The sequence below is a fragment of the Python bivittatus genome, unplaced genomic scaffold (assembly GCF_059951505.1).
Source record: "Python bivittatus isolate LINGU-HERP-01145 unplaced genomic scaffold, Pbiv_v1 ctg000580_np1212, whole genome shotgun sequence".
NCBI lineage: Eukaryota > Metazoa > Chordata > Lepidosauria > Squamata > Pythonidae > Python > Python bivittatus.
In genome coordinates, this window is record NW_028277087.1 from 16,924,824 (window position 1) to 16,938,939 (window position 14,116).

The 14,116-nt window shown below is 44.4% G+C and overlaps 1 protein-coding gene across 2 annotated transcripts; it reads right to left on the reverse strand.

Moving 5' to 3' along the window:
• Positions 1–443: 443 nt before the first annotated feature.
• On the reverse strand, positions 444–13,331 carry BMP4 (bone morphogenetic protein 4). 2 transcript variants are annotated; one of them, XM_088149676.1, is made up of 4 exons: positions 13,181–13,331; positions 5,533–5,760; positions 4,053–4,510; positions 444–1,623 (listed from the first exon to the last, which is right to left on the reverse strand). In XM_088149676.1, the coding sequence occupies exons 3-4, from the start codon at positions 4,501–4,503 to the stop codon at positions 746–748; spliced, it is 1,329 nt and encodes a 442-aa protein (XP_088005802.1). In that variant the 5' UTR covers positions 4,504–4,510; positions 5,533–5,760; positions 13,181–13,331; the 3' UTR covers positions 444–745. The 2 variants fall into 2 exon arrangements, with proteins under 2 accessions (XP_088005802.1, XP_007436934.2); XM_007436872.4 differs by lacking the exon at positions 13,181–13,331 and having other exon boundaries at positions 5,533–5,863.
• Positions 13,332–14,116: the final 785 nt, after the last annotated feature.

The window sequence follows — 14,116 nt, forward strand, 5'->3', positions numbered from 1 at the left end:
TGGAACATGGTCCAACTACCACCATTCCCTGCCAAAGACTGGATGTCGCAAAAGGTTTTGTTTACAGAGGTGCGGCTGATCAGTCAAAGCAGCAATTAAAATCCAGATATGTACCTTTAAAAACAAATGCTAAAAAGTAAAGTAAAAGATGTGCGTAAAGGGAGGTTGTATGGAGAAGGAGCAGAGAAATCTAATCATTCCCCAAATTACATCTACAAAAGGTTGGGGGACAGGCCAGGCAGGATAGTTGGCAATTAAGACAATTTTTAAAACAATGGGGGAGAGGGTCTGAGGGGAAGGAATGGCTCCATATTCTTTCAAGGGCCTGAAAGAAAAGAAGGATATTGATAGCTTAGCAACCCCGTACCAGCCCTCTCCAGATAGCAACAAAGATATTTAAAAATAATTTTATAAAATCTATTGGCTTTACCTTTAAAATAATGACTCATTTTATTTTTTATATTTTAATATGTCGTTATAAATATATTTTGCCAAAATATATGATCATTATTGTCAAAACATTTGCACATAAATAAGGTCAAGGTGAACGGATCAAGGGATTTGTAGTTGTTATGGCTGGCGCAGCCTGGGGACCTTACGAGGGAAAGAGACTGGCAGGCTTTGCTTCCTCTTTGAGAACGAAGGCCGGTCCCTCTCCCTTCATCCCGGGCCTGCAGATTTGGGCCCGGCTGGCTGGGAAGTGGCAAGTGGAAGAGGCAGGGAGTACTCATCCCCCTCCCCGCCTTTAACGACAGCCGCATCCCTCTACGACCATTTCCTGGTAGTTCTTCAGAACAACCTTATCGTACTCGTCCAAATAGAGCATGGAGATGGCGCTCAGCTCTGTGGGGACGCAGCAGGCTTTGGGGATGCTGGAGTTGACGGAATTCACTAGAGTCTGCACAATGGCATGGTTAGTAGAGTTTAGGTGGTCAGCCAAAGGGAAGGGGCAGTCCCCGTGGCAATAGAAAGCTTGGTAGCCTGGGGGGGCCACAATCCAGTCGTTCCAGCCCACATCACTGAAATCCACATACAGGGCATGGCGGCGACAGTTCTTCTTGCTCTTGCGCGGCCGCTGGTGTGCGTGCTTAGGGCTGCGTTTGGTCCTCCGCATGAGCAGAGACTGGCCCCTGCCATCATGGCTGAAGGTGACCAGGAGAGGCTGGAGGCGAGCCCATTCAGCATCCTCCAGATGGTCTCCTTGAGGTAAAGAGCGGCTAATCCGGACATGTTTGCCCTGGTGAGTCTGTGTGGGGTGGAGGTGGATAACCTCCACGGCCAGCCCATGGTTGGGCTGGCCACCTGCGGTCCATCGGATGACTGCGGGGCTCACGTCAAAGCTCTCCCAGCGGCTCACATTGTGATGCACCAGGCGCGTGTCCAGCAGCCTGGTGACCAAGTCCCCCCCTGGCAGGGGCTTCATCACCTCATAAATGTTGATCCGGTGGAAGCCTGTCTCCCAAGCGGCCGCCTCCGCCACTGTCTCCTCTTCATTGATTTGCTGCCGAAAGAGTCTCAGCTCCGCAGAAGAGATTGGCTCGGTGGACGGCACACTGCTGAGGTTGAAAAAGAAGTGGAAGCGAGTGGGTTGATTCCATGGGTTGGCCACATGTTGCAGGTGCTCTGGGGGGAGGAGGAGACACAGAGAGAGAGAAGCGCAAAGGGGAAGAGGTTAGCGGGATGAGCCAAGCAGATGATGCAATTTCACAGGTCCAGCAAAATACACAGTCTATCAGTGAGAGGATATGATCCCCCTGCTGTTGTGCAGTAATTCCTTCATGCCCCTATTTTCATGGATTTCACTTGCTTTTCCAAATATCAGGCCAGGCTTTTGCACACCATACATGTTAGGGGTATCCCAGAGGATTGCCAGCAAGGCAGGTGAGCCGCTGATCCTACATCTATGGATGTGAAGGTTCTGCTGAGACTTAGCATTTCAGCACAGAATAGCCATCTCAGTTGCCTCCCAAACATGATTTACTGGGAAATTAAGCCAACCAAATGGAGTTGTTTCTTCATATGCTGACAAGCAGATTGCTACCTATATTTCAATGCCTGTTTACTTTGAACTTAGCCCCAGTGAAATCAGTGGGACTTCTATCAGCGTTACGATGCAATAGCCAGGATGCTCCAAGGGCTACGCTTTGGAGAGGCCACTGGGGCACAATGCTGGGTGCTTCGAACCAGATGAACTTGCACAAACAGGCCTGATGTCCCTCCAGTGTCTCTTGCCCTTCCCTCATCCACTCTCTCCGGACTCTATCCTCTGCTTTGTTCCTACTCAGAAACAATCTGCAGGGGGCTGCCAGAGTTCAGCCAGGGGACTTAGTCATGCCCTCTGGCCAAGCATGTGTGGAACTGCATATCCCTTGTCCTAATTATATCATAATTCATTCTTGTATTTATAGAATGCCAGGCACGTGCCCCAGCCCTTGGCAGAGTAAATAGAAGAGGGCGGAATTTGTGATCACACCTTTAGGAAACAGCAACGCGGCTTCCCCAGCAAGTGTAACAATTCCCAGAACTGCTTCAGCCCCCAAGTTTCTGCCTATCTTTCGAAATGAGCTCCCCTCATGATCCCTAGATTTCAAGTCCTTTCAGAAGCAACTTGTAAACCAATCTTTCCTGCTTAATTCCACTAGTGAGAGACAGATGTAACCCACAGTTCACTGGATGGTGATTGGATGAGATTAAATATGTCTCCTCGGAAAGAAAAAGCAGATTGCAAAAAATGCTTCTGTAGTGCAATATGCAGATGTCCTTTTTTAAACTCCATGTGCTGTTTTTTTTTTTTTAATTATTTGAGATAGACTCACATACACACTAGCAAGCCCATAGCAACAGCTTTACTAAGTCCAGGCTCCCAAATACAGTCTTGGAGGCAAGGATGTTGAGTGAGCAAGTTCATCCCTTGGACTTTTCTTTGGGGAGTGGGGAGAAGAGACAAAACGCACACTAGGAAACATTTGGGTCCAGTTGCACACAACCCCTCCTCTCCTTTTTTCCCCCTACAGCAGATGCAGATGCAGCTGTAGTCATTCACATTGGTCCTTAAAAAGGAAAATATATGGACTCCCCCCCCCCCAACATCATTCCCCAAAACAAGGAATGAGTGGGAACAGTTTTATTTGAAGGCAGTGTAGAGGGCAACAATAGTTCCTACATAAACTCCTAAGTAAGACCTGGAATGAAGAAGCGGGATAGGGACACGTGTAACACGTGAAATCTGGAGTCGCTGCTGTTATCTCATAGAATAAGCTCTTAGAGCTCCATGTGCAGAATGTGTGTTAGCGCTCTTGCTTTCTCTCTTGCACACAGACACACACGCGCACACACACACACACACAGAGCTCTAGCCAGAGTATCCAATGATAATTATTCAATAATATGTATAATCGCTACTTTTATTACTACGGCAATGCTATAGATCCATTTTCAGTTGTGCAAGGGCGGATTCACGTGTCTTCATTTCTCAGTGAAGCAACGGGCACCCTGCTTGCTTCTAAGACAACGAAAAGGGTGAGCATGGTAGGATGTTATTTCCTAAGCAAATGGATTTCCTCAGATCCAAGGACAGTGCATTAAACGTCCTGCACAGCAACCCTTCCCCACTCTGGAGACTGCTAAAGATGAGGAGACGAAAGGAAGTGGGACCCTCATCCTATGCCCTCCCCTTCCCGGGACAGACTGATCCACAGTCTAGAATATTTCTCTGGAAAACATCTTCAGTTTGAATCTACCACATCCAAAGTCCAAATTGGTAGAAACAGGGCAAAATATCGGGGGGGGGGGGGGAGTAAATAAATCTGGCTGCCTGCCCCTCCAATGTAAACCCCAATCAAACAAGCTTCCAAGCAATTGCTTCTGCAGCCCGCTTTTCCCACGTTAGTCAATCGGGTTTTGGGGAGCTTGTAAGGGGGCGCCTCAGTTGCTGCTGTTGTCAGATCCCCCTTATTACTCCAAAGAGACAAAGCTGCAATCCCATCACTTCTCGCTTTATCACTCTTTTCTACAGCGCCCAACCCCACCTAACTCCTCATCTCACGACGCACCTTCATGGTGAAAGCTTCTCACAGTGTTGGCGCGGCTGGTAGATTTCTCGGGATACTGGAGGCTGAGATCCTGCAGATTCTCCTCCTCGTCCCCAGACTGGAGGCGATAGAGATCCAGCATGTAAGAGGGGATGATGGCTGTTTTGCTGGGCTGCGGCCGACGGCGCAGCCCAAACATCTGGAGGAGGGTGGCCTCGAACCCACGCAAGAGTTCATGGTTTGGGAACAGGCGGTGTGCAGTTCCCGAGGCTCCGTCTCCGTCTCCGTCTCCTCCTCCTCCTCCTCCTCCTCCTCCTCCTCCTCCTCCTCGCTGCTGCTGCTGATGATGATGCAAACCCGCAGCCACCTTCTTCTTCCCAGTCTCAGCAGGTATCAAACTGGCCCGGTTGGAACCTCCTAGGATCACTTGGCACAATAGAATGACCATCAGCATTCGGCTACCAGGCGTCATGGTGTCTCTGGGGGGGGGGGTTGGAAGTAAAGGGGGGCAGGAAGCAGGGGAGGGAGGAGAAAGGGAGCCAGAGCAAGCAAACAAGTTTGGTGAAAAGAAAGCACCCAACAGTCTACCCTTTTTGGGGGGGGGGGGGTGCATACAACAGCTTAAAAAAAAAAGGAGGCAGCTACTAAAACTTTGGGCAGAATGCCCTTGTGTCAGTTTGCCTGTGATTAGGGTACTCTATCAAATAAACGTGCCCCCCCCTTCACGCTTCGTTTCTGTCTGACTAACTATCCTGGTTAAAAATGCGATTGTAGAGGAAGAAGCTCTCAAGGGAACGCTTCCATTCAAAACCTGCTTGGTGGAGGAACTGTCCCCCCCGCTCGGCAAAGGCTCAAGTCATTCCTCAGTCGGAGTTGCCCCGTTTGCAACGAAAACAGAGAAAAACACGCGGGGCGGGAGCTGAGGGTCGGACGCTCCGGTTCATTGTTAATAGCCCTTCCCGTCCATGAACAGCGCTTTTCAAGCGAACGGGTTTTGGGGCTTAGCCTTCCCGGCTCTTAGACGCTAACCACTAGGTGCTGAAGAGCCCCCCGCCTCCCTCCAAGAAACGCTCCGGATTACGTGCTTTGTGGATCGCAGAGGGAGGGAAAAGCGCGGGGGGGGGGACGGATAAGGATGACCCTCCGCAGAACCCTAAAGGGCTTTACCTTTGGGGAGGATGGAGAGAGGTTTAATCTACTGAAATAAGTAAAGCGCGATGCTATCCATGTTTACGCGGAAATAAACTTGGTTCGAGGGAGTTTGTTAGGTTCGAGGAAGCGCGCGTTAAGTCTGCAGCTCAAACCGCTTCGCCACGACTTGTTTTTCAGGTGCCGAAGAAATCAATTACAAAGATGGAAAATCCACGAGGAAGGGAAGGCGTTCACTTTTTTGCTCTCTCATACACACACGCGCGCGCACACACTCTTCGGATCGTTTCTAGCCTTAAAATGACTCCTACGCTTTACATCAAACCACAAGAAAAACGAAAGCGCTACTCACTGACAGAAAGCAAGGCATATAAAAACAGTCCATGGTTCTTGACAGCCAGCGTGAAACACGACTCGTGGAAAAACTCGCCGCGCAGGGAAATCCGGAGTCAACTTGAGGAACGAGGAGAATCGCGCTTTGCTGCCGCCGCTGCCGCTGCCGCCGCCGCCGCTCTTGCGGATTGCTGCTCCGAGCTGCGGATAGGAGCGATCGCTGGAACTTGATGCTCCGGAGTGGCTCCTGGAAAATGAATATATTTGAATATAATGAAACCCCCAAGCAGGCCGCTGCTTTTCTTCCAGCTCCAGGGAGAGTCACGTGGGCCCGAGAAGTCACTCCTCGCACCGGCCTGTCCATCAGCGCCGCACAAGCAAAGCGCCGCCCTCCCCGCCTCCCCCCCGCACTGGGATTTGCAAGTGGATGTCCCACCCCCTTGGCCTCTGTCAATCTCTCCGTAACTCGCTCGCTCTTTCTTTAAAAGGCACGGTCTTCTGCAGGGTTGAATTTAATCCGAATGGCTCTCCCAGCTGGGATGATCTGGAGGGCACCAGACTGGGGAAGGTTACGAAATCCATGCCAATCGTGGGATGCCAAGGAAGACCTTGTGGGTTAAATGGGTTGTTATGCATACCCAGTCTTCTCACATTATCTCATGCTTCTTTGGTGCCTGCCAAAGAATTCAGCTCAGACCTTGGACTACTGATCCTCAGTGTCCAACCGGAATCTAGCGGTCAAGATTCTTCAGCAGGAAATCTTGCCGTCCCCAAGAATAGTCTAACATTCATTTGGCCAAATGTAATCCCAAGGTTAGTTAGAATGTAGCAGCCTACTGTATGCTCAGTACATATAGAATTTCAAATTCTCGTGGTAAGTGTGATGTTCTTGCACTTATTAATTTATGAGGTCACTCAGACACACAATCCTCTCTCTAATAGCCTGCACCTCCCTACATCCCATTCTTCAAATCCAAAGGAAGACATCATGAAAGTTTACTTTCACCTATCCACAACCTGTGTGAAGAATTTTGAAAGGCCATTTGTGCACGGTTCTACTAAATGCTCTCTCTCACAGACATACCTGCACACAAACACACACAGATTGGGATCTAGTGGCAGGTTCTACTGTCTTGGGATCTAGCAGGACCTAATCCATAAAAGGGTTTTCTCCACATTTTGCTTACGAATTCACTTTCGGGTCTGATGGGAGACTCTTCTGTGCAGGCTTCTGGCTTAGTTGCAATATGACACAAGTGCCATGCAAGGCTGAGTTACTCTTCATTGGTTCCTCCTCAGAGGAGTTACAATAGTTTGGATCAATAGTTGCCCATCTTAGTCATATAATCATATATATTATTTCACTGGGCTGCATACTGAGACGGGCTACTAGAAGTATATGGTTCACTTGTGTCTGTGTGGACAGATGTGCAAGAAATATACAGAAATACAGAAACCTTTGCCTTGGCAGACAGAAATGTTGACTTTATTAAAACCCTGAATGGCAGTGTTGCCCAATACCAAGAACTTCTTAGCTTCTCTTCTCTCACATGATCTGAAGGCTTCATGTTTATGTTATAAATACTTAAGATATTACATTCTCCTGGCCATCATGGGCTATTAAGCTACAACTGCATTTTAAATCACTGTTGCTGTGGGCACCTTATACTGTACCCAGGTTCAAATCCACTTTCAGGGTGACTTTGGGCCAATCATTCTCTCAGCCTAACTTACTTCACAAGGTTGTTGTGCAGATAAAATGAAGGGAGATCTCCATCTACACCATGCCACCATGAGCTCCTGGAGACATGGCAGGACATAAATCAGAAGGAAGAGGAGGAAAAAAAAAACTTGTGCTACATTTGTGGGTCACAGAGAAGGATACAAAAAGTAAAAATAATGAAAACAGTCTCAAAGAAAAATTAAAAGCATAGAAACAGCAGTATGATGAAACTCCACAATTCAATATGCCTAACCTGGGAAGATAAAATGATGCTCAGCAAGACTCCATTCACCAAGGTATTGCTTGATGATGATAATACCAGCTTGGAGAAAACGTCTAACCTCTGCATGGTAGGTCATAATTATAGGGTCATAGCTAAGAAGGCCCTTTCTTGTATCTCCACATAATATTCTGTTTTCACCGACAAAGCACAGAGAAGAACTCCATTTGCAGATCTTGATTCTTGAGCAGGGGGAGGGAGGGAGAAGCATTCCCACAAGTATTGAGGCTCCAGAGCACTTGGGGTTTTACATGTCCTCACTATTAGCTTGTCTTTAAATTACCAGCATATTGGAAGCTAACACCATTCTTTTAAAACTGATCAGATCTGCTTTCTAAATAATGCTCCCATTATCTAGCCACTGTATCCAGTACTAGTGTCACAACTTTCAATTCTTATTGTAGATGGCTTCTTTTCTTTTCTTTTCTTTTCTTTTCTTTTCTTTTCTTTTCTTTTCTTTTCTTTTCTTTTCTTTTCTGTTTAACAAGATAAAATCCCAAATTCTTACTGTGCCAACTGACAGGCCTTTGAAATAACTTGTTTAAGAGCTTGTCTTTAACAATGTCACTCTGGCAATTTAAAAAGGTTTTAAAAACTGTTGTCAGTCTGACAACACTCACTCTTCACTAGCAATTCATGCTTCATATTTCAGCTCTCTTATTCTGTCCTAAGCAGCAGGATAGAAAGAACATTTGACACTTCTGAACTTTGGTGTTGCAGAAGACTCCTGAGAATGGACAGCCAAGACAAGAAATGGATCACTGAACAAATCAATCCAGAGTTCTCACTTGAGGCATGAGGGACCAGGCTCGAATAATCATATTTTGGACACATTATGTGAAGACCTGGCTTTCTTGAGAAGTCCATAATGCTGGGAAAGATGAAAAGCAAAGAGGATGACCAGGAGCAAAGGGGATGGACTCAGAGTGGTGATGAATGCACCATTGGAAGACCTGAAGGGCCAGATTGGGAACAAATTATCCTGGAGAAGATGTATGGGGTCACTAAGAGTCAATATTGACTTGATGACACATAATCAATCAACCAATCAATCAAAATAAGGATAGGCACCAACTTCCCTACAGATGTTCTGGGCTACAACTTCCTTAAGGCTGAGTCAGTATGGACAATGATAGCTGATTATGGGAGCTGCAGTCTGAAACATCTGATTTGTACTAGAGCCCAAGATGAGTGGGAGTTCCTCCCAAAAACCTAGATACTGAAACATTCTGAAAAGGGACAAAAATGGAAGACAACAGAAGAAGCAGGTGAATATCTGAATTTTTTATTAAAAAAAAAAACAAAAGTGGGAAGAGGAATAGGGTCCAAGGAAGAATACTTTCTGGTAGCCTGGATTTTCAAAGGTTCTGAAGCTCAAAAGGAGTTAAGGCTAGCGAAAGATGCTGAGAAAAAAAGAGCTTCTTCAGATCTATTTTTAAAAAGGCAGGGAAGAAAGAACACATCAAATGCTCTGTGAAGATGGCAAAAAGGAAACAGATAACTAATAAAAGGTGAATTACTTAACTGGGGCAGGGGGGGGGGTAAACCTTTTTTTAAGAAAAGGAAATTAATTCTGCTAGGCAATTGTGGAAAGCTGGTTCAAGGAACAGAATTCTAATCTGGGCTTGACAAAACCATACCACTCTTGACTATGAAGGGCTAGATGGAGGGCTAGATGGAGGAATCTCTAGGGCTAGATGGAGGAATCTGCTAATGTTCTGATCTGCTCTCTACCCATAATCTTTGAGAAATTCTGGAAAACTGGTGAAATACTAATACATTTAAGAGAGAGAAATGCAAAGTTCTTCACTTAGAAAAAGAAATCAAATGTACATATATTGCAAAGAGGAACATTTGATTGCAGTTTTGCTCAAGCTGATTAGGAGTCAGTTTATGAAACAGTTGCTGAAAAGGCAAATGCAATTTTAGGTGGCATCAACAGAGGTCCAGTTTCCAAATTACAGGAAGTAATAATTGCAATATGTTCTTCATTGGTCAGATCCCAGCCACACCCCATTTAAGAACCATAGAATGTAAGAATTGGGAAGTATCATCTAATCCAAGCCCCTGCCCGGGGCAGGAATCCACAACAATGGCAACCCAAGCTCTTTTTAAAATACCACCAGTGAAGGAGAGTTTATCACCTTATGAGGCAGTCAGTTCCATTGTTGAACTGCTTTTACCATTAGGAATTTTTCCCCAATGTCCAACTGATAGCTACTTCCTTGTCATTTGAACCCATTATTTTCTGGAACCGTTCTGAACAATTTGATTCCCTCTTCTGTGTGACAGACCTTCAGGGTCTTGAAGACAGCTATCATGTCTCCTCACAGTTTTTTCTACTCCAGGCTAAACATTCCCAGTGCCTCCAACTGTCCCTCATATGTTTTTCCTTCCAGGCCTCTTATCATCTTGGTTGCTCTCCTTTGAATGTGCACCAATTTGCCAATGTACTTCCTAAAATTTGAAGGGACTAAAGATCAAGATTGTTAGAAATAAAAGGAAGGAATATAAAGTTGGTTTATCTGATCAAGGTTAAAATAGATATATTGTTATCTCTAGTAACCCTTAATGGGCTTTTGCTGACATCAGGACTGAAATGACAAGGCTTTATGGACTTGTTTATAGAAAAGAGGTAGGATATGGGAAGAAGAGATCATTTCTTGTATTTTAAGAGAAGGTAACAAGTTACTAAAATTGTTTATACTTGTGATGAAGGCGGGAAGTCACTTCTTTATATATTCCTTTTCTTTTTCTTTACTATATTCTTATTTTTTCTTTCTTTTCTCTTTCTATTCCCCCCCCTTTTTTCTTCTTCTTTTTTGTACCTTCTACTTTTTCTTTTTATTCTTTTATCCTTTTTAGTTTGTATTTGTTTTTACTGTTGTAATTATAATTTTAATAAAATTACTATTAAAAAAAGAAAATTCATCCTTATTTCAAGCTTGGATCTCTCTCTGTCCTTTTGTCCTACCCATGGGCACTATGGAGAATAAATTCACACTCTCTTCCCTTTGATTGTCCTTCAAATATTGGAAGACTGCTAGCATATCTCCTCTTAGCCGTCTCTTCTTTAGGCCAGACTTACCCAGTACTTCTTTTAACAGTTCTTCATAGGATTTAGCCTTTCATCCCGTCACTACTTTTGTTGCTTTTTCTCCACACTCTTTCTAGTTCCTCATCATCCTTCTTAGGTTGTGGTGATCAGAACTGGACACAGTATTCCAGGTGCAGTATGACCAGTGCAGCATAGAATGGAATTTTCACTTCCATGATCTCACTGTTATACCTCTGTCAATGTAGCTCAGGATTGCATTGGCAGTGCTGTCTCTTGCATAATCTGTGGTTTACCAAGTCATGCAGGTCATACATTTCTCACTATAATCCCTCATTCACATAATTTATAAATTTATTGAAAAAGCACAGGACCTCAAATGGACCCTTGAAATACACAACCCACCATTTCTTTGCAGCTGGATACAAGAGCCACTAATGTATACTCATTGAGTTCAATTGCTCAGCCAGCTCTCCATCTGTTTATGGTCCAGTCCACGTTTTGCCATCTTCTCTACTAGAATTTCATGGAAGACTTTGTCAATTGCTTTGCTGAAGTCAAGATCCACCACATTGCCATGGTCAGCAAAATTGGTCACACTATCAAAAAATGAGTGCAAGTTGATTTGGCATGACTTATTGTTTATTAACAATACTCTACTAAGCAATTCATTGTTTTCTAAATATTCATGAACCAAATGCTTAATTTATTTTGGAGTTTTACCTGATACCAACTTCAAGCAGACCAGGTCCTCCCCCACTTCTTCCCCCCTGCTTTGTAACAACATTTGCCCTACCTCAATCCTTGTTTTCACTCCCACCCTGCATGATTTCTCAAATATTACAGAAAGGGGCTCTGATATAACATCTATGAGCTCCTTCAAGTCTCTTAGGTATCATTGGACTGGTCTTGGAGGCTTAAATTCACTTGTGATAACTAGGTGCTTCCTAACCATCTCTTTTGCGGAGACTGCAGCCATGAAATTAAAAGACGCTTGCTCCTTAGGAGGAAAGCTATGGCAAACCTAGATAGCATATTTAAAAAGCAGAGACATCACCTTGCCGACAAAGACATCACCTTGCCGACATAGTCAAAGCTATGGTTTTTCCAGTAGTAATGTATGGCTGTGAGAGCTGGACCATAAAGAAGGCTGAGCGCCGAAGAATTGATACCTTTGAACTGTGGTGCTGGAGAAGACTCTTAAGAGTCCCCTGGACTGCTAGGAAGTCAAACCAGTCAATCTTAAAGGAAATCAACCCTGATTGCTTATTGGAAGGATTGATAATGAAGTTCAAGCTCAGATACTTTGGTCACCTAATGCGAAGAGAGGACTCCTTGGAAAAGACCCTGATGCTGGGAAAGATTGAAGGCAAAAGGAGAAGAGGATGGTTAGATAGCATCACTGAAGCAATGAGCATGAAACTGAGCAAACTCCAGGAGGCAGTGAAGGACAGGAAGGCCTGGTGCGATATGGTTCATGGGGTCACGAAAAGTCGGACACGACTTAACAGCTGAACAACAACAACAAAAACCATCTCTTTATTTAACTTGGGTTTTCACTCCATCTTCTGCCAATTGTTCTGCTTCTGTCTATTTGAATATAGTTCTTCTTTGGGGAGAAGACCAAAGCAAAGTAAGAGTGGAGGAGCTCTGTCCTCTTCCTGTCACTTTTTCCTACCTTACTATCTTTCCCTAGCAGCAAAGGTACCCCTCTCTTTTGACCTAGCCAAAAGAATCTTTTTGTTGATTTTAGTATTCTTTGTGAGGCTAGGTTTCTCTTGTGCTTTACCCTGACTTTCTGTAGATATATGCTACTTGCTGGTACACCTTGGAGGTTGTAGCCATCTTTTATTTCCTGTATATGTCCCTTTAAACTGTTAGCTTAGCCAAAAGCTCCCGCTTTGGCAGTCCTGTAAGTGCCCGGCTGAAAGGTCTTTACACAATCCAATCACTAAAGGACTGAAAGATGTTTCTTCTTCTCCCTCCCCAAGCAAATTCAAATAAAATTAAAAACCTAATCGCCCCAAATGAAAGAATGCAAAAATATTGGCTGTTTCCATGTCACAGAAACAAGTTGAGTGAACCTCAAAGCTTGCTGAAATACTTAACATCTTGGTGCTAGGGACTCTGAAGAGTTATAAAATAGTCCAATGAAGATGAAATATGTTCAGTGGTCACAAAATTTGAGAGAAATAGGATCTCCTCCCTAAAGTATACACTATGGAACAAGATAAAAAATTATCTTGTTGGAAATACTTTCAAGAGAAATGGCTAACCCCAATGGGGTGGTAGAAGGGAAGAAACCATAAGAATGGGACAGTTTAGGTCAGTGATTCTCAACCTTTTTGAAGCTGCCACCCCCCTAAGGAGTGGAAAATTTTTCAACGCCACCCTTTGTGAAAATCCTGTAATTTAGGGTATGGGGGGGGGGGGGAGTTACTGAATTATAAAAGGCAAAAATTTTAAGTAATTTTTTTCACTAGACTTACACACCAAATTTGTTTGAATTAACTCAATACTTTTGCCCTGGAAGGTAACTGCATTCCTTTTATTAAAATTAAAATGACTAATGCAAAAAATAAAGATAAAGAACTAATAAGCGCACTTACCTAGCCGACTGGCCAAATAAACTATGAAAGTAAATCGAAACTGAGGGGAAAAACCAGAAATGAGGTGAATGAAAAGCAACTCAAGAAACACGGGTCAAATCAAACATTCATATTGAAAGGACGCTCAACGCACACACTGCAATTAATTGCGCAGGAAGACAGCTGACGCACGCGCTGCGATTAATCGCACGGGAAAACAGCTGACGCATGCGCTGTGCTGGTTGGGATCGGAGAAGAATTGTAGTGTCGAGTTCTTCAAGGTCAGCCTACCTAGAATACAAATTCGTCTCACCATTCTTAGATGTGCGTGAGGGCAGCCGTCACATAAGTTCGTTTTATTGCTGGCACAAATGGTGTAAACCAGATCATCGATTTAATAAATTTTGGGGGGAGTTTTAAAATTAAGTTTGAATGCCAAAACATGCTCATCGCCCCTCTACCACCCAAAACATGCCCACCGCCCCCCTACCGCCCAAAACAAGTCCACCGCCCCTCAGCATCCTCCCACCGCCCCCCTGGGGGCGGTACCGCCCCCATTGAGAACCAATGCTTTAGGTGATCAGGAGACAGTTTAGAGAAATCAATACATGTAATTAGGTTCAGAGGGTTACTATTAAGTGCTACTTATTTAATATTATTTCTATACACTGTCTTTTTGCAATACAGGATGCTCAAGACAATTAACAAAATGAACCAAATGCATTAAACATACTTAAAAAGTCATTAAACTTAATTAAAAGGTATTTTCAGAAATAAGCAGCAAAACCCTGAAATTTTCCATCAGTAACAGGTTTACAAAAAGGAAGTTTTCTTGATTTCCCATAGCAGGAAGTTGCAAGCCTGGGTGTAGCCACTTGAGATTCCTGTGAAATGTGTCTCCTTCCATGGCGGAAATGAAGCAAGAACGTCTCCCATGGATCTCAAAGGCCTGCAGGT